General features: G+C 44.6%; 2 protein-coding genes and 1 long non-coding RNA gene across 4 annotated transcripts; 1 reads left to right on the forward strand and 2 right to left on the reverse strand.

The window, feature by feature from the left end:
• On the forward strand, positions 2,958 to 4,351 carry LOC109722903 (seipin-1). The gene is made up of 2 exons (XM_020251081.1): positions 2,958 to 3,539; positions 3,626 to 4,351. The coding sequence occupies exons 1-2, from the start codon at positions 2,958 to 2,960 to the stop codon at positions 4,349 to 4,351; spliced, it is 1,308 nt and encodes a 435-aa protein (XP_020106670.1).
• LOC109722831 lies at positions 6,058 to 23,318 on the reverse strand. 2 transcript variants are annotated; one of them, XM_020250985.1, is made up of 3 exons: positions 21,906 to 23,318; positions 18,540 to 18,745; positions 6,058 to 6,080 (listed from the first exon to the last, which is right to left on the reverse strand). In XM_020250985.1, the coding sequence occupies exon 1, from the start codon at positions 23,217 to 23,219 to the stop codon at positions 22,071 to 22,073; it is 1,149 nt and encodes a 382-aa protein (XP_020106574.1). In that variant the 5' UTR covers positions 23,220 to 23,318; the 3' UTR covers positions 6,058 to 6,080; positions 18,540 to 18,745; positions 21,906 to 22,070. The 2 variants fall into 2 exon arrangements, with proteins under 2 accessions (XP_020106574.1, XP_020106573.1); XM_020250984.1 differs by lacking the exon at positions 6,058 to 6,080 and adding an exon at positions 17,446 to 17,489.
• Positions 23,753 to 26,129, reverse strand: LOC109722889. Its single transcript, XR_002219570.1, has 2 exons — positions 25,753 to 26,129; positions 23,753 to 24,016 (listed from the first exon to the last, which is right to left on the reverse strand). It is a non-coding gene; the product is annotated as an uncharacterized LOC109722889 (long non-coding RNA).

Raw genomic sequence — 26,476 nt, forward strand, 5'->3', positions numbered from 1 at the left:
TTTCGCAAGATTCCGGCTTTATTAGCTAGTAAATAAGTGTTTTGATGCCGTTTGGCGATTGTTCGCAGCGAGATTGAGATTGACCTTTCAGATTATCTTTGGCTGATATGTGAGAGCAATTAGAGGCTTAACTTGAGGTACTAAACTAGCCCAAAACAGGGATTCAAACTATTACTTTGTACTAAGGACAATTTATGCCGAAATTGGACATTTCGGTCGTAGTTTTGATACATTTTTCGTGTTTCATTTTCAGCAGAGTTGGGGCTCCGTTGAGTTGAGTTTCGGGACTTCTTGCGGCTGGATTGAGCTTAGTGATAGGTGGGTCGGACCTTCCCGAAATGGGTGAATTCCCTCTATGTCTCCTTTAACATTTGAGTTGAAGTTATTTCATATTCATATGAATATATGTATAGTTTAAGGCATTGAGACATACACTGATATGTAGATCATATCGGAAATGATAGCATCTTTAAATGATAATGAAAGATTCATGACTTGTCCATTCTACATGGTTACTTGTTAAGTACTATGGATTCATGATACTAGTAGCTTGCATATGCAATTTGGCTTGATGTTATCCACGAGGATAGAATGGTAAATTCGTGAATGGACTAATTAGTCCTGTTGAACAACAATGAGACTGATGTACTTAGGATTGAGCTATGCAATGTTATATAACAAGTATAATGGCTAAACTCTGAAAGATCAAGTAAAGGCTTGTGTTTGCATATGCATTCCTAATTGTAGAATGAATGGCATGGAGATCATGTGAAAAGTATTTTATCGTTTGTATTCCTTGCTTGTGTTACTCTGTTAGTTTCTACATTCACATGATAGATTCATATTGTGGTGTATATTCTAGTAAGTAACTAGAAGTTTATATGATAGCATAATGGAATGATATACAACTGAATATAATCTAGTAGATAACTAGATTTAAATATGATGACATACTTGTATAGTCAAGTAGAGGTGATTGTGTTATATTTGTTTGCTTCACGTAATAGAAGTTTATATTGAACTTCAGGTTATGTGCCAGGAGTCTATAAACGGAACCTTAATAAACCACTTTCCTTATGTGTAAGGAGTAGTGAGAGATTGTGAGTGACTGACCAGGTATAGCCTGATAGAATCACTAGTGTGATGTAAAGCTTTAACTTGTCGAGTTGTATTAACGACTGGTAGAATCTTATCAACAAGTTGTTGATAGTGACTTATGATTGGGTACGACAGTGCCGACCTTGGGTCGAGTTGAGATTCCATGTCAGAGACATGATGCTGTTGAGATATTTGTACCCTGGACTATAGCTAGCATGCCATTATGCTTTTTCGTACATGCTTGCGGGGGTCGCGCCCCCCAAGCCCCGCGTTCCGGAGTGGCTTGAGTTGAGATTCCATGTCAGGGACTGGTACTGTGGACTACGACTTGCATGCCATTGTGCGCGTTTGCACATGCTTGCGGGGTCGCTTCCCCCCAAGCCAGCACTCCCGAACAGCTTAGCCACAGATGCTCACAAATGTACGAAGTGAGCGCCGAAATGGAATGCCGTGGGGGAGGCTCATCCTTAGAGTGGGGATATTGACTACCACGGGGCCATTAGGCACGGCGCGGCTTGAACTTACCTTGTGTAAGTCCATTGGAAATTTGGTTATATTAAGTACTTTAACCTTAGCTGGACAGAGTAGTAAAGTTACTATATGTCTTGGGTTAAGTGAACTTATTGATGAACAGACTAGAAAGTTGACATCTAGAGTGAGCTTAGTGCGGAATAACCTAGAAGTTGACATCATGTTTGGTTAGCGACATAAAGAATGTTTCATTCTTGTTAATGTAGAAAGTAATTACCGTTTGCCTAGTGATCGAATTTGACAATTTTTAATGGCCCATTTAATGGCCCATCACTAGCAAGTTTAATGACATCATTTACCTTTAATGACATCATTTACCTTAGGCCATTAAATTGGGTTATCATTTGCCTAGTGATCGAATGAGCTCAAAATCAATAAATTTCAATGGCCGTAGTGAGCCGTTTGCAAGTTTAATGGTGTAGAAATATCCAAATCACGTGAAATTTTGATAAAAAATTCTTTATACTATATAAAACAAGATCAATATCTTTGATTTAAAATTTTAATGTCATATTATTACATTTTGTAAGATTTTTATTTTCAGCCGTTGATTTTGAGCCCCTTTGTTCACTAGGCAAATGATATCGTAAAATCATAAAATTTATTTTCTAGGTACTTCAAATACTCTAGATCAAGTTTAACGGAGCCGATCAACGATTCGAAAGTCGCAACATCGAAAATGAGCTGAAAGCACGGAAGGCTCCGTGCTTCCGATAGCATAGTAGCCTCACTCTCTCTCTCTCTCTCTCTCTCTCTATATATATATATATATATATCTTAATGAGTCCATTTATAGTTGTCTAGCCTCATACAATCGGTTTAACATTTGTAACTACGATGAGAAAAACACAAAAATATTTGATCTTAGAAAAGAATATAAAAATAAGAAGAAAAATAATGGGTCGAATTTGCTTAAGTTGAATTTAGCCTGTCTTCGGCTTAGATAGTCTTTTCGAATACGGTTTCAAATCTCCATTTTGTGGAATGTAGTTCTCACACTAAAATTTTAACAATTTGTAACTGCCATAGAAAATCATAGATTTAAACTTGTCCTTTTGCAATATTCTTGAATATTCATTTTGTTTTTGTGCATTGATTTTTGAGTCTTTTCCCTTTTTACTTACGCAGCTTTGCTTCGAAATATAGTAAGCTGAGATGTGCCAATAGTCTGCAGTTACAGTCTTGCTACTTATCCACAACAGCTTTATGTGCAGACAGGAATCACAGAATAGGCAAATTTACTGGACCGCTACTCCACCCTCATAATCTAGCCAAACACTGTTGAGGCTTATAAGGAAATATAGAATATTTGATTGGAGAGAGCTCTGATGGAGCAAGAGATCCATCATGCCTTACCCACCACCAGTGCTGCTGGTAGCACCAGCACCACCACCGCACTTCCACAAGAGGAATGGAAAAAGTACGACCAAGATAAGGAAGGCGATAACAGTAACCATCTTCTCGCTCTTTCTACTCCCATAGGGTGGATCGTCAAGATGGTAGCATGCCAGGTGGAGCTCGTTACCACTGCTATCCTCAACCTTGCTGAACCATTTGTTGCCCCCCTCTCCAAGCGCCAGAATGCCCCTTCTCGTGCCGTCCACCGCAGTGCCGCCACCCTCCACCAAATATCCTTCGGCCTCCTTGGAGCTGCCTGCACAAGTGTCATGCTCATTGGTGTCATGGTGGTTGCTGTGCTACTCAGTCTTAGCCTTGTCAAGCTTTTGATCGACGAGCCCGTGCATGTACGCCAGACCCTATACTTTGACTACACGCAACCGCACCCTAATACAGTTATTGCGCTCGGTGGGCCCAAGACGAGGATGGTCCCGACTAGACATACTACTCATGTTTTGCTCAACATGCTCATGCCAGAATCCAACCACAATCACAAGATCGGTATTTTCCAGGCGAGTCTGTTGTTTCTTGTCTTAGTTTTTCTGCTAGTCATTTATGATAATTTCCTCTCGTAAGTGCGATATAAATTTGTCCATAGGTAACAGCAGAGGCCATCGCATCTAATGGCGATGTTATAGAAGCATCAAGCCAACCATGTATGTTGAGGTACCGAAGCCTCCCTGTTCGACTAATGCGGACGATGTTGATGGGTGTTCCTCTTTTGGCCGGTGTGTCCAGTGAAACCCAGAAGATAACTATGGAGATACTTAGATACAAGGAAAGACAACCCAAAACTGAGCTGATCAGGGTAAGTCTACGACCAAGAGCTGGCACCACGGATCTACCACAGTTATATGAAGCAGATATTGTCATCAGAACACAGCTCCCATGGGGAAAAGAATTCATGTACAACTGGAGGTGGACCTTCTACGTTTGGACATCATTTTACATGTACATAGTGCTTCTGATTGTTTTGATATGCTGTTATAAGCCATCAATTTTTCCGACGGTCAGAAGCACTAACAGAGTAGATCATAAGCCTCCAGAAACTGAGACGGGGCTCCGGAACAACGACAGAAAAGACGAAGGAATATCTGATGAGCTTTCTACTACTATGAAGAAGTGGCGAGAGCGGCGGATGAAGAGGAAGGCAGCAGCACCGATGCTACTGAATATGCGGTTGCCAGAGCTTGCTGAGGGTTCCGCCTCGAGCAGTGCTGGGATGGAGCCAATAGAGGCAAGCGAGGTGATAGACGACTACAGTGACTTTGCAGCATCCGAGTCCTCGATTGCCTACGAGTCCTCGAAGTGTTTTGGAGATTAAGCTGATCCAACTTTCGTGTACGTGATCCACTTGTGCTGTGCTGAACCCTTCAATGACTGGAACATGTATATATATGTGTGACTTCAGTATTCAACCTCTCTCTCCCTCTCTAGTTTTTTTTTTTTGGGTTTGGTTTTCTGAACTGAGGCTCTTTTTATGGGCTGTGTAGGTGTGTATAGCTCCAGAACGCCTTCCAGAATCCCTTTCTCATGCATGCTGCTTTTAGTTTCCTTTATCGGTTCTTTATTTAACTGATTCATGTGATGGATTTTTATGTATTGTAAAGCTTTGCTTAATGCTAGCAAAGTTGAAAGACTTGCTATAGAGCCTGTAAAGTATATGTGAAATTATGTGACTATGCAAACATGCGGAAGGCAGAACAGTAATGCATACTTCCGGCCAATATTGGCTATTAACTTAAAATTAAGGTATTCTGAATAATCCCATTGGTACTGAAACCATTAAAAGAACACCCAATAACTTACTGGCTACTGTGAAGTTTTCGCAACTCAATCATGTATGATGTTGAAGATTCGCCTAAGAGTAGTGTGAAATAACCGTTGTACTCTAAAAGCTTAAGCTGTTAAAGAACAGTGTTTAAATATTTTTATATTTAACACTCCGTTGTACTCTAAAAGCTTAAGCTTTTAGAGAACGGTGTTTTAAACATGTTTATATTTAACAAGTAGCTCCGCCGACTGGAACACTTAGACGTTCTGAGAAGAAATATTTGAATATCAATCTCATCGATCTCATAAGTATTATACCAAATCCGTAGGGCGAGGAGCTAAAGGAGGAATCCGCCCAAGGGGCTCGCATCTGATAAGCCTCAAGAATGCCAATATTAGTAAGGATAGCACGGAAATGGAGCTATATTCCCCCGAGCCAAGTGTAGTATGCATGAAAGATTCAGATGCTTCTTCTATTCTTTTTTTTATCCAATTTGAGTACCTCTATGGGATAGACCTCAAATTCCTGTGTATTATACTTACAATTATGAGGTATTATACGACCGGTATTCGTCAATGAAAAAACAAAGAGGATAAATAGTTAGAAAGTAAAATGAAGCCTCAATGCCACTATTCCTGAACAATTTGGAGCTGGGCCTTCTTTTCGCACGGATAATAAGCTCATGAACTTGGTCTTACTTTAGTTCACCATCGAGTTCGTGCCGTAAGGTATTGGGTTAAGTCCCGCAACGAGCGCCTGTCATTAGGTGACCAACTTTCTTGACGTTCCGGCACTGGGCAGGCGTCAGGTGTCACGCCCCGGGACCGATGCTAATTTGGCCCGACCCGAGCACGTCAAACAGACACCGAACGGACAGAGTTTTTCCTATCCGCCCAAGGCTCATCACATGTACATTTTCATTAATAGAGAAAAGCACTAGCGGAAACATACATAAACGGCTTACACAAGGGTAAGCAATAGCCATTAGTGAAAGAAAAGGAAAACTAAACATTCACTTGTACTATGATTCATTTTTGATCATATACATTGCATTCATCTTGTTCATTTTCGAATTCCTTACATTTTATTTCATCATTTCTTTCTTACATCCCATTTACCTCAAAATACACATTACATTCTTTTCTTTACATTACTAGTCATCAAATACAAAAGATGATAAAAGGGTGTCTACTATCAAAATGTACCCCAACTTTGGTGGCCTTTGACTAAGGCGCGATACCTTTACCTCGGTCGCTCGCCGGCTCGCTCGGTCCCGGCTCTGTGGAAATAGTGGGGTGAGAACTACAACAAAGTTCCCAGTGGGTTCGGCCTCAACNCATTTCTAGGTCATCCAAACCCATTTCTAGGGTTTTACCACATTAGGGTTCAAAGCTTACCTTGTAAGCTTCCTTTTCTTGCACTAGAGAGGAAGAAGATGGAGACCTTCTTTTCCTTCTTCTTCTTCTTTTCTTCCTTTCTTCTTCTTCTCCTTTGTCTTCTAGAGAGAGAGAGGGAGAGAAAAGAGTGTGAGAGGGTGAGAAACGAGAGAAATGTTTCATTAACCCCAATACTATACTCAATGGGTTGCAAAATTGCAGCTAAACCCCTCAACTTTCACTTTAATACACTGCCCGAACTGGGCAGTTCGCGCAGGCGGGGACCGGTCTCTCCTTCAGGGACCGGTTCCCGAACGTCGTCCCAGCGCAGCCTCAGCTGCTACGCGTAGTGCAACCGGTGTCTCCTTGGGGGACCGGTCTCTCGGGGACCGGTCTCTCGGGTAGGGACCGGTTCCCGAGAGCTAATTTCTCAGGACTTAGCCGATTTTTCGGCTATCTCATTTCATACGCGTTCGGGGACCGGTCTCTCCCACCAGGGACCGGTCCCCGAGAGCTCAAAATCTGCAGCTTTGCAGATTTGATTCTATAGCTCTCGAAAACCTCCCGTAACTCACTTTTACTCATTTTAACACCTTCGGACTTTCCGAAGTGTACCGTCCTCGCACTTTGGTCAATTTGACTAAAATTCGACATTTTATTTTCCGAATTTTCGGTATATTACATCAGCCCCCAATCGATTCGATACATTTCTTATGTACTCGTAGGTACTTCAGGAAAAAACAAAAAAGAATTTTTTATTTTGGCGCGAGCTTTGAAGACAGAATCTACGGCTCCGGTGGGTTCCCTTAACCAAGCCACTGCCTGTGAGTCGCCATGCTTATTCTTCAACAGGCACGCGGTCAGAGATTCCATGATGAGTACTGTTTAAATCAATTCAACAGGCACGCGGTCATGGAATTTATTCAATCAATTCAATCAAGGGATTAAAGTTCATTTTAATCCCTTTCTTTGAAATGATACCTTTATTCCCATGTCTTCCAGCTACTTTATCACCTACTTTGATTTTACATTTCTGTGTTTTATGTATTTATTTTTATTTAAACTAAACAAACCCTCTTCAGACCTTTTTTTTTTTTTTTCTTAATCAGTCAACTACAAAAAAAGGTGTCTTTCCCAAACGCTTTAATATCTAGGGGCATCGAATGGGACGAGGGGCCCGGTCTAGCCCGGCACGGCGAAGTAATGTCTAGGAGTAATAAACAGGACGAGGGGCCTGCGGGCCGGTCCAGCCCGACACGATGAAGGGGACGTGTTGGGCCGCACCTAGGTGGTGCCTGGTTGAGCACTACACGCCTTGCTGGCCTGTGAGTAGGTGGCACCTGGTTCAGCGCTACATGCAGCGCGTGAGTGTTGCACCGATCCTTTCTAGCCGGCGGCTCGGCGGGGTGTGCTGTGCCTCTCGACCAGCCCGCTGCCCAGTACATCAGCCTGCACTTTTTTTTTTCATTTTTATATTTTTTTATTTTTAATACTCTTTTTAATTAAAATCATTTTAAAAATTTGTAAAAAATTAAATATATATTCTATAACAATGTTATAAAAAATTTAAAAGTAAATTTAGAAATTAAACAAATTCAAAACAAAAGAAAGGAAAATTAAAGATTTTGGCCCTTACAAATTGGACAACCCTATTAAGACTTGGCACTTGCCCTACTCCCACGTAACAAATTCCTCTCTCCAAGAAAAAAGAACTTTGAAATTTGAAATTTTCGAGCAAAATACTAGTAATGAAAAAAAAGAAGAAAATTGACGGTTGGGGGCATTTTTGGTCAGTTCATTTATTTAAAATTTTAAAATAAAAAAATAAAAAAGTAAAAAAAATTTAAAAATTAATGGGCCGGCACAAGACCTGGCCCAACATGGCCCAACTCGTACTACTCGTAACAGGGACTGTGTTGGGCCACAGGTCCAAAAAGACCTAGTACGGCACAAAGCAATTTGAATTTGAAACCGGCCCAGTTCAGTCCGAGTAATTGTGGGTTGTCCTAGTCGGTACTACCCATAGTACACCTCTATTTTGGCTGCTGGCCCCACCGATGCATGTAAAGAGCTGTGACAATTTTTCCACTGCATTAAGATTATTGCACATTCACAATAAGAAAAGGACTAGGCCAATTTGCATAAAATATCCACTAGTTTTGCGCTTTTGCAAAAGTGGGCCATCATTTTCGATTTTGCATATTCGGGCCGGATTTTTAGTAAACTGACCAAAATACCCTGATACATTTTTCTCTCTCTTTTTTTTTTCTCACGTTCTTTTTTTTTCTCACCGAAGAAGGCGATGGAGGCGAAGGTGGAAACGGCCCCCATCGTCTCTGCACCTCATGCCCCCACCCTCGCTCGCGCACCCCTCGCCCTACTCGCCTCCGACCCCGCCGAGGCCACGCTGCGACCGTCTTTTTTTTTCTCTCCGACCCTCCTCCTCTCCCTCCGCGGCCTTCCGCAACGATAAAGAGGACGGTAACGCGTCCTCTTCCTCCGCCTTCGCCCTCCACCTCTACTGTAGCGGATTTTCTACCCGCCAAATATACCCGCCGTCCCCACTGCCGCTACCAGCTAGGAAGAGGAAGTGCTTATTAGGGCTGAGAAGCTCGCCGACAAGGGAAAGGGCACGCGGCCCACCCACCTACCCTACAGGGCAGCGGCGAGCGCGGTCTCGATGGTGTCGGAGACGAGGAGGGCGAGAAATGCACGAGAAAATCTTTGGATTAGCACTTTTGTTTGTTTAAAACAAAAAAAAACTAAAAAGGCAAAAACTAGAGAATAATAAATAAAACCAGAGAAGAATGAAGAAGAAGATGAATTTGCACTGTTAAGATATGTAGTTGAAACACTAGGAGGTTGAGTATTGAACATATGTTGGATTTGATGATTATAACCCTAGTCGGTAGGGTATCCTCTCTAGTTTGAGGATTGGATCGTGCTCGTGTAGCCTGTTACGCTTGTCGTGGTCGCTCCACACAAGCCGTGCACTCCGGAGGTTTGTCACGGGTTGGACTAACGTACTTGTCTGCAGGCGGTCTCGGTGGGTAGAGTGTTTAAAGTCTTTTCCCCCTTTTGAGACTTTGAGACGAGAGTTTGAGGTAAACCTGCTGGTTGGCCAAGTAATTAGGTAAATAGTTTAATGAACCTCATTGTTGAACATAGCAGCTAGTTCTTTTACTATGAGTTGCATGCATGCATGTTTACAGATTGAGGCATGGTAGATTACTTTCATATCTACTTGTTGTTATCGCTTTCCAATTATCTATCTATTTGTATATCTATCTATGCCTGCTTAGACCTAGTAGGGAGATCGGCGGAGTCGGCGGCTGAACCCACTAGGAACTATTTGTAGTTCTCACCCCACCTTGTTGCAGGACTGAGCTCAAGCACTCCGATTGAGGATCGCGGTAAGTGCTTAGTGCCCTAGAGGTCGTAGTATACCTTCCTATTGCATTAGAGTTACCTTGTACATATGCTTGAGAGTAGATGATGTATAGGATGTGAGGTATTTTGGGATGAATGTAAAGATGTAAACCTTATGTTTATATTTTGGAAGATCAAATGTAATCAAATGTAGAAAGTTGTATCAAAAAAGGTTGAATGAATGTAATAGCTTAGCATCTCTCTCTCTTTTATTCACTTGTATGTTTATTACTCGTGATGCTTGCTCTCGCTTGTTTAGCACTGGTTGTGCTCTCGCTGTTGTTATTTGATCGTGTATGGATTCAAGTGTATTCCTGGGAACTTGTTGTACATGATCTTGTCGCTTGAGCCTTGGGTGGACAGGGGAGGTTCTGTCCGTTCGGCGTCTGTTCGACGCGCCCAAGCCGGACCAAATTGGTAGCGGGTCTCGGGGCGTGACAAATAAAGTGGTATCAGAGCGAGTTAAGAGCAAGCAAAGCGAGAGTCTAGGATGGACCTAGGAGACCCTAGGACGGTGAACCCTAAGGATGTAGGTGCATGAGTGCGACGTGAACCTATGACAGTGGCGGAAGTTGAATCGATTAGATCGAAGTTGATGTTATGTCTCTAGTTGTGAATAGAGACGGATTCAAGTGTTACTAGTTCTTGGCTTGGAGTGTGTAACACGCTGGACCTGTGCAAATTGCGAGGTTCGAGTGTTTGATATGGATTCCGAACTTTTCCACACTTGGTGGAAAGTCGTAGATGGTATTCCAGCTTAAAAGTTCGATTTCTGGAATTTTGGCTAAGTCCTGAGAGTTTTCACTCTCGGGAACCGGTCCCAGGTAGGAGAGATCGGTCCCCTCGGAACAGTGTTGCGGCAGTCTGCGAGGCAACCGGTCCCTGGCGGATGAGAGCGGTTCCCGAGCGCATTTTCGCGGGGAGAGACCGGTCCCATGCGGGGAGAGACCGGTTCCCAAGAGCATGTTTTGTGGGATAGACCTGAGAGACCGGTCCCAGGCAGGGAGAGACCGGTCCCTCAGCCCGAAAATTGCCCAGTCAGGGTAGTGCACAGGTTGCATTGTTGAGGGGCCTCAGTGGATTTTGTTGCTTGAGAGGGCTTATAGGCCATTTCCTCTCCCTCCCACCCTCATTTCTCTCCCTTACACTCTCTCTACACTCTCTAGAAAAAGAAGAAGAAAGAGAAGAAGAAGGAGTAGAAGGAGAGCAAGCTTGGAGGCCTTGGAGCATCTCCCTCTCCCTTGTTTCTCACCTTTGGTGGCTTGGAGCTTATGGTTGGAGCTTTGTGGATGATCAATCTTTAACCCTTGAGGATTTTGAGCTTGGTTTGGAGCATCCTAGAGGTAAGTGGCTAGTTTTCTTCCTCTAGACCCTAGTTTTAGTGAATTTTGGGAGATGAAACCCTAGATTTGGATTTTAGGGTTTATTTTGGAGATTTTTGATTTGATGGCTTTGGGACCCAATTGATTAGTTTAGAACCTTCCTCTAGGTTGGTTTGGAAGGGTTCTTGCTCTCTCTAGACGCTTGAGAAGGGATTTCTACACAAGAGGTGAGTTATGCCCTCTATACCTAGACGGTTAAAGATTAAGCTTAGTATTATTCGTAAGATCCGTTTGACTCATGTTCCTACATCTTTAGGATGATAGGAGACTAGTGGGCACCTTCGTCGGAGCACACGAAAGGTTTCGTGAAGTCGCAGTGGGTTTGGCTTCATTGGAATAGGAGAAAACTTCTCCTAAGTGGTTCAATATCTTCGTTTCATCGCATCGCATGCATATTCATGCTAGATAGAATTTATGTGAATTTTAGAATGCTTAAAATGCATGTGTTATGTATTATGAAAATTCATCTCTATATAGTAGAGCCTTATGTGGACTTAACATGCATGTGAGTAGCATTCTTCTTGTGGTTTGAAAACATGTCTCATATGATGAAAATGACTTGAATTATGTATTCTTGAACACTAAACTCATGATTGGACTTAGTGGACGAAAGTGCCATAAAGAGGCACTTGAACTACTAAACTGTGAAACTGCAACATAGAGGCATGAAAATAGGCCATTGTGACATCGACTATATTTCGTGTTTTAGACACGATGACATAGTGATAGGCCATTGAGACATGGGTTATATTCCATGTTTTAGACATGATGACTTGAGACTTGAGACATATTTTACGCTTGCTTGCCCTTATGCTCATTCGCACATGCTTGTGAGGGTCGCTCCCTACAAGCCGGCACTCCGGAGATAGCTATCGCGACATATGCTCGCCCGTGCGGGATTGGGTGCCGAAGTGGATTGCCGTGGGGGAGGCTCATTCCTAGAGTGGGAATGTTGACTACCACGGGGCCATTAGGCACGACACAAGCCAGACAGCCTACGGGTGGATCTTACAAGATTGCAACTATAAGTAGTTGGTATACCAAGTGGACTTAAACTAGAATAGTAAACAATGACATCTTACTATTTCCGTTGTGGACATTATGTTGGTTGCATACTCATGCTTATTCATTGTAACACACTGGACCTTTGCAAATTGCGAGGTTCGAGTGATTGAATATGTTTCGAGCTTTTCCACACTTGGTGGAGTGTCGTAAAATATTTTTCGACCTAAAAAGTTCGAAAACCCAAGTTTTGGGCGAGTCCTGAGAGTTTTTACTCTCGGGGACCGGTCCCTGATAGGAGAGACCGGTCCCCCAGTGAACAGTGCTGCGTAGCAGGCGAGGCAACCGGTCCCTGGCAGGTGAGACCGGTCCCCGAGCGCGTCTACGCAGTGAGAGACCGGTCCCGCGCAGGGAGAGACCGGTTCCCGAACGTTGGCTTTTTGGGTTCGCAGCGAGAGACCGGTCCCTGCTTGGGAGAGACCGGTCTCTCTGGGCGAAAACTGCCCAGACCGGGCTGTTGCAATATTGGATTTTTGGGGGGCCTCACGGGATTTTGTTACACTAGATGGGCTTATTAGCCATTTCCCCCTCTTTCCTCTCTCATTCCCACATTCGCACCCACTCCCTACACTTTCTAGAGAGAGAAGAAGAAGAAGGAGGAGAAGAAGAGGAGGAGGAGCTTGCTTGAGGAGGCTTGGAGCTTCAACCCTTTCCCCCTTTCCACCTTTCCAAGGCTTGGAGCTTGCTTGTAGAGCTTTGTGATGGGCCAATCTTCAGCCCTAGGAGATTTGGAGCTTGTTTGGAGGCATCTTGGGAGGTTAGTACTCTGATTCTACTCTTTGATTCTTGATTTGGTAGGTTTTACCATATAGAACCCTAGAATGGATATTAGGGTTGATTTTTGGGGCTTTTTGATCTAGGGCTTTCGAGGCTAAATTTCTTGGATTAGAACCTTCCTTGGGTTTGGATTGGAAGGGTTCTAGCTCTCTTTTGGAGCTTTGGAAGAGATTTCTTCTCTTGAGGTGAGTTTTAGCCCTTTTGCCTTGTTTGTTAACGTTGACCTAACGGTTGATCGTAACGCCCATATATCTCTTCGCTCTATACTTTTAGGGTATTTTGAGACTCGTGGACAACTCCGTTCGGCGAAACGAGGCCCTACGCGACGGTTTGGTGGGTTTGGCCTAGCCACACAATGAGAAAATCTCATTTGTGTTGATTTGAGTATTGTTAAATGTTTATTCATGCATTTCCATGCTAGATGCATTTATTATGATTTTTAGAAGGCTTGAAATGCCTATGTTACATGTGGTGAAATTTTGGACCTCTATGTAGTAGAAAGTTGCTTAAGAGATCTATGGTTGCATTTAGCATTCTATATGAGACTTGGTTTCATGCTTCTATAGTGTAAAGGAGCATTGGCACATGCATTTAAACTTAAGTTTATTTGTGACATGAAAGATGACAACATTGCCATATAAAGGTATTGAACTAGAATGTATGTGAATTAGAGAGCTAATGTCATTAAGCGGCATTGAGCTCGGGACATGTGTGGACCTAGTGGTTAGAGCCATTGTGGGATTTGGTTTATGTTGATCCTTAAATTGCCTAAATGTCATCAAGGGGCACTAGGCGTTGTTAGTGCTTGGAACCTCGCTTTGTGACTTAAACTAGATCTTTGGGATGCTAGTGACGATACCATGTTAGAGACATGAGGATTGGATACTTGAGACTTGGACTACGCTTGTTTGCCATTTGAGCTCTTGCGCACATGCTTGTGAGGGTCACTCCCTACAAGCCGGCATTCCGGAGTTAGCCTACGCGACTTATGTTCGCTCGTGCGGTATTGAGAAGCCTACGGAGTCGAGTGGGACAGACACATTCCAAGAGTAGGAATGTCGGGCTACCACAGGCACTTAGGCGGCACAAGCTGGACTACCATGGGTAGGCCCTTAATTGGAAATGGAAATCGACACGGGGTTAAGTGTGTTTTAATCACTACTAGATAGGCTTAGTAGTTGGATTACTTTGACATGCTCTTGACATAGCATTGGGATATATAGCATACTTGCCTGTTTCATTCATTGCATCATAGTATACTTGGTTGCTTGATGGAGCTATTCTTTATGTATGACATATTGGACCGTAGCATTTACTTGTTGCCATTGGACGTACTTGCTTATGATAGAGCAGATGTACATCATACTTACATCATGTTTATTTGAGATATAGTAGCTTAGCATTCCATTATGCTTCCTTATTGCAGTTATCTTTATTATTATTGCTTATGGTACTTACCCTTTTCTTTTGGGGCCTAGTGGTGCATTGAGCTGAGGTCAGTAATTGCCCACTGGGAACTATAAATTATAGTTCTCACGCCCTCTGTTTTATGTTTCCTTTCAGAGCCTTCCACGCCGGGAGAGGCTAGGGACCGAGGGAAGGGCGTGGCTTCGAGCTAGCTCTTCAGCAAGTGACGAGTCGCTAGGTGGTCTACCTCTCGATCTTTTTATTTTGGAGAGGTTGAGAGCTGTACCAGTGTACTAGAGACCACCCTTTTTGTGTACCTGTGAGACAGATATTGTACTACTTTATGGCTATTTTTATTGTCTAGTTATATTTCTTTTACTCTGGTTTAGATGATAGAACTTTACTCGCTCTGATATCATTAATTGCTATTTATTCTATTTGTTCTATTTCTTGCTTTCACTTCCGCTTTTATTGTAGACGCCTTATATGTGTAGACATATGGCGGGTTTGGGCATGCTTCCGGGAGGGCCTCCGCCGGTCCCGGGGCGTGACATTCATGTTAGCATAGCTTTCTTACTTATGCAAATCATGCTAAGTAGAGACATCATGTTATAGCCAGCATTCATGTTTATTTACTTGCTATTCATTTCGATATTTACTCATTTCTACTTACTTGCCTAGTTTTGGGCCTAGCAGTGCTTTTCACTGAAGTCAGTAATTGCCCACTCGGAACTATTATTTAATAGTTCTCACGCCCCCTGTTTTATGGTTTTATTTCGGAGCCTTCGGCACTGGCGGAAACACGGGATCGCGGCAAGGGAGTCGCATAGCTAGACAGTGGAGCTTGCTGTTGCTCCTAGGTGGTCACTCTCTTCTTTTTGGTTTTATAAGAAAAAGAGTTTTGTTACCATGTATAGAGACCACCCATGTTTTTATATTTAGCATTTGTATTTGGGATTCTTCTTGTACTACTTCATGCTTTTATCCAGTGGACTTTCGGTTTTATATTTATTTCTTTTATTATAGCTCATAGATACACTTTGCTCTGATACAGCTAGATGTTCTCTCTCTTCTTACCGTATTTATTATTTTGTTTTAGACGCCTTATATGTTTTAAACATATGGCGGGTCTGGGGACGCGCTGGGCGGGCTTCTGCTGGGTCCCGGGACGTGACAGATTAATTTGGTATCAGAGCCTAGGGTTGAGTCTTAGCGGACCTAGCAAACCTTAGGCAGGTTGGACTATAGGAAATAGGCTCGTGAGAGACGAGGTCTATTTGACTGGTGAGCAAAAGTATCATGATTGGGTACCTCGATAACTCTAAAAAAAATTAGAGTTGAATCTAAGTGTATAGCTTCTAACTTCGCGGAGGGTTACGTTGGCGGCCGACAATGTAACATCGGAAGTTAGTAGTGAAGCACACTTTCTTACTTTCACATGATTTGGGGCATTACCTTCTTGAGTGAGGATTCGATAGCGTGAGTTTACTAACTTACGCTTCTTTGATGTTGTAGTGGCGATGCCGATTACACGCTCCCAATCTGCCGGAGCGGATAACGCGGCTAACTTGGAGGAGATCGAGACTTCCGCTACCTCCGGATCCGGCAAGGTCCGTGAGTTGAAGAGCTAGCTTGTGGCTCTCACCGACTTGGTGACACAATAGGCGGAGACGGCCCAACAGCAGACAGAGGCGGCTTGTCAATAGGAGGCGTGGATGAAGCGCCTGGAGGACCTTCTTCTACAGCAGGCGACAGCTTCCAGGGAGACACATGCCCCTACACCGCCAGTACTAGTTATGGACGTCGCGCCGAGAGCGCCATCTCCCACGCCCAGTTCTTCGCGTGCGGCTCCTGTGGCCGCACCCCAGGAGGAGGCTTTGGCGGCACCACCTGTCCAGGTGCCCCCGGTTGGAGCAGCTTTCCCTACCTTGGTCGAGGGAGCGGAGCGGGACCGACTCATGTAGCACCTCAACGAGTTCAGAAGGTGCGGTCCTTGGATTTTCGATGGCGAGAAGGTCGACCACTGGATCGTAGAGAAGTGGTTGATGCATATGGAGAAGCTCTTCCGTGACACCTTTATGGATGAGAGAGATCGAGTTTGGCTCACCACACATCACCTGGACGGCGAGGCCTACCGCTGGTGGTTGGATCTCTAGGAGAACCCAAGCACTGACTTGGCGGCTATATCTTGGAAGAGGTTCAAGGAGCTTCTATTGGCGCACTACTTTTCGACCAGCATCAAGAGGAAGATAGAGCAGAATTTGCGCAACTTGCGCCAAGGAGACCGGACTGTAGCCGAGTACGAGCGGGAGTTTTCTCGGCTTCTCCACTGCGTGCCTTTCGTCGTGCAGGACGACGAGGATAAGGCCCGCATTTTCGAGCGGGGGTTGCGACTGTCGATTTTTCGGTTTGTGCAATCCTCTAACCTCTAAACCTACCGGGAGGTGGTGGATCGCGCGCTCATAGTGGAGAGCGGCGCGGTTGATGTCCAGGAGCGGCGTGAGGCTATGGACAAGGGTAAGGCGAAGAGGCCCACGGCTGAGGGTGCGAGCCAGACGCATTCCAGGAGGCCGCCGAAGCACCCTAGGAGCCAGCAGCGTTGGCGGGGCTCGGCAGCGCGGCGAGGAGGACCTGATCGACGCCGACCTCCCCAGTGTGTGATCTGCAGTGGTCCTCACATTCCACCGCAGTGAGCGCAGCAGGGAGGCAGGTGCTTCCAGTGTGGCCAAGAGGGCCACTTCCGGACTGAGTGCTCGAGGGGTTCGTCACCGGCACTGTCGACTGCATTGCCACCGGCCCTACCAGCCGCTAGCCACGGGACTCCGTCGACACCGTACCTGTCACGTCCCGTTATCGCCAATTTGGTCGATCCGGGCCCGTACACAGACGCCGAACGAACAGCACCTCCACTGTTCGCCCAAGGCTCAACAACAACGGATACATGTATAAAGAAATTAAACAATTCCCAGGATCACATTTCAATATACATGGCTTGCACGAAGGCAAGCAACAAACACAAGTGATAGTAAACTAATTGTACAATAAAATTCACTGTAATTTAAAACTTTCACAACTGAACTTGTAACTGAAACATTTAGCTATTTACATGCTTTATAATACATTCATTTACATGTCTCTGTACATCGAAATAGATGATACATGAACCAAAAATGGTATACCACTAGTACTCGGGTGTCCACTAGCTAGGCTGCTGGCTCTTGCCTCGATCCTCGGCCACAATACTCGCACTGGAACCTGTATGGTTAGTGGTGTGAGAACTACAAGAAAGTTCCCAGTGGGTTCGGCCGCCGACCTCGCCGACTCACCCACTAGGTCTACTCAGGCATATGTAGGCAAGAAAAGTAAGCAGATAGTAACCAACTATAACATGTAACTACTACAATGCCTGTACAAAGCTGAAAGAAGTAACAGATATGAAAACTGTAAATATGCATGCATGCTTTTCATTAACTTTACCCAATCTTTTGGTTAACCCTCTGGTTAACAGCTGGACAAGTACGTTAGTCCTGGGGCAAGTACGTTAGCCCATAAATTTACCCAATTCAGTGGTTAACCCTTTGGTTAACAATAACTCACCAACGAAATCCCTCACGGGCCCTAAGCTGCCTCCCGATGGGACCGTCTGTCGGACAAGTACGTTAGTCCTGGGGCAAGTACGTTAGCCCAACAAGTGACTACTCCGGAGCTCACTGCCTGGGGGGAGCGACCACCACCAAGCTAAGAAAACAGACTATGTGAGTAAGATCTGATCCCCCTTTAGAGGATTCAACTGACAACAATGTCACAATTTAACTCTAACTAGTTCTTTATACTAGTTTCATAATTACATTTCTCGATGCTAACCAAATCTCTAGTCATGATGTCACCAAGTTTACTATTGTCTTGGTTCTTTACAGTTTCATACATTCATAGGGTTCTATATCCACATTCTAATGTTCATATGTAAGATCTGGTCCTCCTTTAGAGGATTCAATAACTGACAATACTACAAGTTAACCTCTAACTAGCTCTTTATGCTAGTTTCACAATTTCACTGTTTATCTCACAATGCTATCCAATTCTCTAGTTAGAATGTCACCAAGTTCACTATTGTCAAAGTCCATGCATTCATAGGGTTCTATGTCCACAATCTAAGGTTCACAAATTCTTATTGTTGATAGGAATTCACATTTTCACTTGCACAATGCCGAATACCCTATAATGCATGACTACAAATATAAATATGCTCAACGAATAATCATAGACATAAAAGGTGATTCAAAGACTTCGGATAGCACCACCCACCTGTCTTTGATGCCGGAATGGGAGAAATGCGCTTCTAGCGCTTTCCCGAGAATCGCGACCCGCGCTCGCGACTTTCGACGCCGAAAATCTTCTTTTGGCGATATCTTCGCGTAGGAGCGTCGGATTGCCGAACCGACTTCGCCAGCGCGTTTCTTTTATCCCCAATTAGGTTTACACGCGGTCAATTTCACTTTAGGGCTTCTATCCTGCAAAAGTGCATTGTCGAGTCAGTTTCTCAAAAACCCCGATTTCAATGCAATTTTACATGTAAATAGCATATTTCAACTCTTTCTTCGTCCAAGGATCTCAGATCAGTTATTAAAAACTGTACAAATGCTTCGATTCCACTTTTCTCTCCATTCTATTATCTTTCTTTCATTTTTTCCTCTTCTTCTTTCTTTTCTTTCTTTCTCTTTTCTTTCTTTCTTGCTTTCTTTTCTTTTCCTTCCTTTCTTTCTTTTCTTTCTTTCTCTTTTCTTTCCTTTCTTTTCTTTCTTTTCTTTCTTTCTTTCTTTTCTTCCTTTCTTTCTTTTCTTTCTTTCTCTTTTCTTTCCTTGCTTGCTGCCCCTGCAGGGCAGCAGCTGCTGCTGCTTGCACTGCTGCTGCTGCTGCTGGTGCATGCTGCTGCTACTGCTGCTGGCAGCAGCTGGCTGAGCTGCTGCTGCTGCTAGCTGCAGCTGCTGCTGCTGCTAATGCTGCTTGCTGCTGCTGCTGATGCTGCTGCTGCTTGCTGCTGCTGCTGAAGCTGCTGCTGCTGAAGCTGCTGCTGCTGCTGCTGAAGCTGCTGCTGCTTGCTGCTGCTGCTGGTGCCACTGCTGCTGCTGCTAACTGCAGCTGCTGCTGCTGCTAGCTGCAGCTGCTGCTGCTGATGCTACTTGCTGCTGCTGCTGAGCAAGCTGCTGCTGCAGCTTGCTGCTGTTCCTGCTCACAGCAGCAGCAAGGGCTGCTGCTGCTGCTGCGACTACTAATAGCAGAGAGAGGGGTGAGAGGGAGAGATATATTTACCTTTTTTTCTTTTTCTTCTTCTCTTTCTCCTTTCTCTTCTTCTTCTCCTTCTTTTCTCCTTCTCTCTCTCTCTCTACGTATGCAGCAAGAAGAGGGGATAAGGATGGAGCTCCCCTGCTGGCAGGTTTAGTGGAAATCCACTAAGCCATGTGTAATTACCAAAATGCCCTCGACTTATACTCCGTCGCGCAACTCGGATCAAATACCTTTCGTAGGCTCTTCCGAAAGTCCGATTGAGCTCAAATTTGGCAGGAATGTTCGTTTTTACTTAACAAGTCCACTGAAATTTTAACATTTCAGTTTCGACCCCGTTTGGTCACTGCGAACTGTCCCGAACTGTAATCTTTATCCGATAACTTCCAGATGCTATTTCTCTCTCTACAGGTGTCAGAAAAATCTGAAACTTCAAATCTAGCCTCATAATAATGTTCCTGACATCTCTGCCAATTTTCATAATTTTCTGACACTGTGCATTTTCTGCTAATTTTCTCAGTCCCGTTCCTTACAGAAAATTCTAAATTTTCCGTTTTCGCTCCGATTTCACCCAAACACTTCCAAAATACACCAAGGGACCTTCCCAAGCTACCAATTTAATTTGGAAGCAATTCCTTTTCATTTTGACATTATTTGAGCCGAATTAGAAATAGAATCGGCTCCAATTCCATTACATGGCCTTTTTGCACTACCACTTCGCACTGAGCTCTTCAAAACCCTGTGAAAACACACCCTTGGCTTTACCAAAACTTCACAATTGATTCGGAGATACCACAATTTATCCTTACGCCTTACTTTAATTCTTTTAATCAAAGTTAGCGTCGGAATTTCGAAAATTCTCTTTACTCTCTTTACATTTCGTTTCGCGCCCAATTTGCGCCGAAACACTTATTTCTCTTTGGAACTCATTCCAACGCATCACAAATCCCTCGGGGATGATGTCCAACTAGCTCAATCCTCACTTTGACCCTCTAGGTCAAAGTTGACATCGCAACTCCAAGTTTCCATATGTTACATTCTCCTCCCGTTAACAAAAGTTTCGTCCGCGAAACTTAGATCCATATTACCCCTTATTGCTTAACGGATGGAGATAACTTTCCAAATGCTATTCCAAAGTTTCTCAATTTCATTCCATACTATACTGATTTCTCCAAATCAGTCTCTACGAACACTTTGTTCGCATTTCCAATCTCAACTCGTCATCGATGCTTATTTTAGCAATTCTGACTAATTCATCCATAGGACCAAGCTTTTGCTTTCACGGTCCCTACTCATAATCTACTTGCATAGATCCACTACACTCGCTTTCAGTATGAACGAGTAAACCAGTACCACAATTCGGTTCATAAGTTACCGATCCGATACAGGCCGATTGCCTAACCCAACCATGATACGACATAATGCCTCTCGCTCGCAAGCGTAGACCCAATTATCACGTAGCAAAGTTCTCATTTGAGACATCGCATACCTGCTCCAACTGGGAGCAACCGAGACCCCAAACCACGCCAAATCCTCGGGTTGGGTCACAACCGCACTCTCAGTGCATCACCGATTTCACGATCCAACACGTGGCATTCCACGTACTCGGGTCTATGCTCGGACTACCGTCCTGACCAAAGCTCTCCGCCCTACCTGCAAGTATCCGGCCGCTGTCTCTCATAGCTGACTGCGCCTACCTAATGGGTCCAGGCTTCGCAGTCCACGAGTGGTCCAGGCACGGATCGTCCCCAAGCACTACCCGCAAACGTCGTCTCACACGACACGCTCTACTGAGCACACGTACCACTATCGGCTCCTACGCACATAGTGCGAGCCCTACGGGTGACCTCTGGCACGCTTCACACTTAGCAATGCTAAAGTGCTACTGCCAACGCACTCACGACTGAAGCAAATCTGCACTCTACGAGCACCAACACTCGAGCGCTCTACACGACTCTATCGCGTCCTATATTAAGTCTAGCATTAGGCAACTCTTGTCTATGCACACCAACTACACGAGCACGACCCACTGACCTCAATTCGAGGTACCACTAGGTCCACGTGCACGTACCAAACGCAACAGTGATTCTACTTTCACTGTTCGATCTACTAGATCAACCTGCAAAATGCTCGGTTCTACAAGAGTTCCACGACTATTGCGACTAGATTCTCGCAATCAGCAACTCGCATTAGTTTTGAGAGTTGGTCAGCTACTACCACTATTCCCACACTGTCACCAGCGCTTTGCTAGTGCCTTCAAATTCTCTACCTGCTTCAACAGGTACTACACTTCCACCCACAAACAAACACAAGCAGGTACGAAGTAATGCATGTTATGCACTAAATGTACATAATGCAGAAAGTATGATTGCTTTAATTAACTCATACCTGTCACAGTGCCAACAGTCGCAGCAGGTTCCTCCACATGGAACGCCTATCCACGGCCACTTGTCGTTCGCCGCGAACCCCTGGATTGCCTTATCCTCATTCGCTCTCCAGACCGTGCCGCAGGTAGCACACCTGCAAGCTGTCCCGGAGAGGAAAATGCCGTCGTTAGCGTCCGGCTCGACTATCACCCTGTGGACACTCGTCCCGCGCATGACCTGGCTGTCCACATCTGAAGCACTTGCCTTCTCGCTGCTCACACTGCTGTGGGTAGTGAGGACCCCCACAAACAACACATCGTGCTGAGGATCGAATGCTATATGTTCCCGGAGCTCGAGATCGCGAGCGCGAATACTTTGAGGTTTGCTGAGAACTTGACTGACCATCGTCCCCACTTGCTGGCCGTCCTTTCCCTTTTTCCTTGTAATAAGACTCGCGCTCCTCCCGCACAGATGCATTGCCTTGTTCTATCCACAAGGCCCGATCCAAAACTTCAGCAAAGGTTTGCAACTTCAGATTATGCACTGCCTTAAAAATATCAGGCTGAAGTCCTCGTACAAAACAATCAGCTCGATCCTTGTCATCTTGTACCACACCTGGAACCCAATTCACGAGACGGGAAAATTCCCGCTCGTATTCTCTTACAGAGCGATCTCCCTGCCGCAAATTCTGAAACCTGTCCCGAAGCTTCCTCTTTTCACTATCGGGGAAATAAACTGAAGTTATTACTTCCCGAAACTCTTGCCAAGTCATAGGAGGAAGACTAGGCGATCGATTCTGCTTGATGCCTTTCCACCACGTCTTCACTGATCGTTGCAGACAATGCACGGCTAGGCGCACCTTGTCCCGCTCCACTGTGTACAAGTCCTCGAAAATAGACTCTATGGAGTCAATCCACGACTCCACAGTCCATGGATCTGTGTCCTCCCCATCAAAAGTAGGCGGATCAAACTTCTTGAACGACATGAGGGCCGCCAAAGCTCGCTCTCTTTCTGCTTCCACCTCTGAACTAACAGCAGTCGGATCACCCGACTCCGACGGAAATGCCTCTGCCGCAACTCCCGGCTGTACATGACGAACCGAAACGGGTGTGGTCACCAACTGATCCACCGTCTCCTGCAGTCTCTTTATCTGCTCTTCCTGACGCAGAGCAGCCTCCTGCTGACGCTGCACCACATCCGTTTGTTGCCTGACCACTCCTACGAGTGTGGCCAACTGATCGCGAAGCTCCAAGTCTCCGCTCGCCTCGTTCTGCTCAGGGACACCACTTGTCCCCTCCCGCGCCGATCTAGCCGAAGATCGCCTACGCGGTGCCATCGTTTCCTGAAACACGACACGACAACTCGGTCAGTCCTCAACCCTCTGGGCCGAATACGAAACAATTAATAGCGACTCTAATCGGGCGAAAGTCACGCAAGGCCGTTTATTCTCATCACTCGGTTTCATGTTGTCGCGCGCCAACATGAACATCCTTGGTTGAGAATAAACCACACCTCGAGTCTACCTCTAATCTCCTTTTTAGAGGTTTACCAAACTTGACCCAATCGATTTACCTTTCGCCACACGTCACAAGTCCTCGTCTCTCACGAGCATAAGTCCTTACGGTTTACTATCCTAGGTCTCCTAGGTCCATCTAAACCGTTTCTATTATTCTCTTTTATGCTCTTTTATGCTCTGATACCATTTAATCTGTCACGCCCCGAGCTCCGCCTATTTGGTCGGATTCGGGCACGCCGACAGACCGCCGAACGGACAGAGCCTCCCCTGTACGTTCTAGGCGTCAACAATCTAAACAATGCAATACAAGAGGTTCCATGCAGGAACTATAGCAAGTATGTAGATTGCATAAGTATCAAAAACATAAAATGCTAACTATGCTATTACAAGCATTCAACTCACAGATTCTTTAGACATTTACAATAGTTTACATTTACATAACCAAATGTGCCTTTAAGTTATTACAAAACTTATACAAATTACTACAAATTTGTTTCTTTCCAATTGGAACTCTGAGCTGGACCTCTTCAGGGTACTTCTATCACTGGTCTCGGTGGTAGGGCGCTATCTACGGAGCTACGCCCTGTCCTCGCGCCGCTGCGCCGCTCACGTGTAACCTGTACCCCCAAAACAACACGGGGGTGAGAACTATATAAATATAGTTCCCAGTGGGTACGGCCACCCAAGGGAAGAGCTCGACCCACCAGGTCCAAAGGAGGCAACAGTAGGTTAGTTCAACAAATAGATAGATAGATATTTGACTAAGCAATAAATAAAACCATACCTTGCCTCGCTGCTATGCAATATGCAATACCTGTCAATCATGTAAGTAGATTACTTGATTCTACTTTATATCTTTAACCATTCTTTACTTATAGCCGTTCTTTTATTTCTTAGCTATTCTCGTTCATTAGCTAATTTCATTATCGTTCATGTTTTGCTCTTTATTCTTTGTACTTGTACTTGGTGTTCTACACCTTAAACTTGGGCCCACTATATTCATTGGCAAATTCTTTCTTAAGGTTGCTCTTACCTTAATCTCACTATGCCACCCGACTCGGTCTTGAGTCAATCAATCGCGGATAGTCCGCGCACTGTCTAGCTCGAGGTGAAGGAACTCTCACATGCACCTCAGCTGGCGACAGCTCACCGTACTCCTGTCCTAGCTGTCTGGCGGCGAACGAGTCGCACCTCACCCAACAACAGCCTAGGTCAATGACTTAGCCACCCGGCGGCGAAATCGTCGCACACGCCACGACAGTGGTTCAGTCAACAGGCGGTAGGATCCACAAGCTGGCTTAACCATCTGGCGGCGAAATCGTCGCACACGCCGAACAATGGTTCAAGCCTCCGGGTGGTGGACACTGCGCACACACCCAATCCTGCCTTGGTATCAATCTCGGCGGCGAAATCGTCGCACACGCCCTAGCCTTGATACCAAGGTTATAATAGATCTTGGGATTCCGGAATCCATTTCCACAACTTGAGGGTTTACTCACTTTACCCTATGTTGACGACCCTCCTAGGTCGATACCAATCCTTTCCTAGTGGTCACTATACCACTAATATTCACAACTTAGTTCAAATGTACTAAGTCTTACTATATATCATAACCTAGGTTCATTTGCTAGGTTTTATATCATTTTCACCTAGAACTCGACTCTAGGTTTAATTACTTGACCTATGTCCAATGACACTGGGTTAATGTCCGACCTCTGTTTCAAGAACACTAGGTTCATGCCACTCGATCTATTACAAGTTGCACATTTTCATTTACTTTGTTACCGTCCAGATTTCTACTCAATTGGAGGTGTCGATTTATACCCAATTCTTAGGGATTTCACATGAAGTTCATAGTTTACATACCATAAATTCACATTTCACATTCAACTTATTTGCCCTTGGCATCTATGTAGGCTTTAGCATATAGCGACATTCATATAGTATGTAGGCTTTAGCATATATTTTCACATTTTATATTCAACTTATTCGATCATATGAATTGCACATCACTATGCATCAAACTTTCACGTTCATATATCGACAAGTATGTGTATTTAACACGATTATATGTATTGACAATTATATGTCTTTAACACGATCTTCAATATATTCACATGCCTCTAGTTTGTTCATTACCTGATTGGTACATCACCTAGCATGGGATTCACATTCATATATATGAATTCTTATGTTTCCAGCAGTCACAATTCACGCATTCATATGCCTACTCATAAGCATTTAGCATTCATGTTCAGAGGTCGACAATCATATTCATATATATGCGTCAAATGAAACAATGATTTACTTTGGCATGGAAGTGACCTAATCACTTCGGTAAAGCACAACCCACCTTTCTTTGGCACTGGAATGAGAGAAATCCACTTCTCGCACTTTTCCGAGAACCGCGACCCGCGCTCGCGACTATCGATGCCGAAAATATTCTTTTGGCGATATCTTCGCGTAGGAGCGACGGATTGCCGAACCGACTTCGCCAGCGCGTTTCTTTTACCCCCAATTAGGTTTGTACGCGGTCAATTTCATGTCAGGGCTTCTATCCTGCAAAAGTGCATTATTGGGGTCAATTTTCAATACAAACCCATTTCAATGCAATTTCACTTTCTTTAATGCAATTTCGACTTTCAATGCAATTGCAATTTCACAATTACATCGAGTTCTTTCAACTCGTTCTTTCTCTTTTTCTTTCTTTCATTTTTCCTCTCTTCTATTTCTTTTTCTTTCTTTCTTCCTTACTTGCTTTCTTTCTTTTCTTTCTTTCTTTCTTTTCTGCAGCTGAAGCTACTGCTGCTGCTGAAGCTCCTGCTGCTGCTGCTCCTGCCTGCTGCTGAAGCTGCTGCTGCTACTCCCTGCGCAAGCTGCTGAAGCAGCTGCTGCTGACTGCTGCTGAAGCAGCAGCTGCTGCTGAAGCTGAGGCTGCTGCTGCTGCTCCTGCTGATGCGCAGGGCTGCTGCGCAAGCTGCTGCTGACAGCAGCTACCACTGCTGACTGCCAAGCTGCTACTGAGTGCTTGCTGCTGCTGCTGATTGCTTGCTCAGCAGCTAGCTGAGCTGCTGCTG

The sequence above is a fragment of the Ananas comosus genome, linkage group 17 (assembly GCF_001540865.1).
Source record: "Ananas comosus cultivar F153 linkage group 17, ASM154086v1, whole genome shotgun sequence".
Taxonomy (NCBI): domain Eukaryota; kingdom Viridiplantae; phylum Streptophyta; class Magnoliopsida; order Poales; family Bromeliaceae; genus Ananas; species Ananas comosus.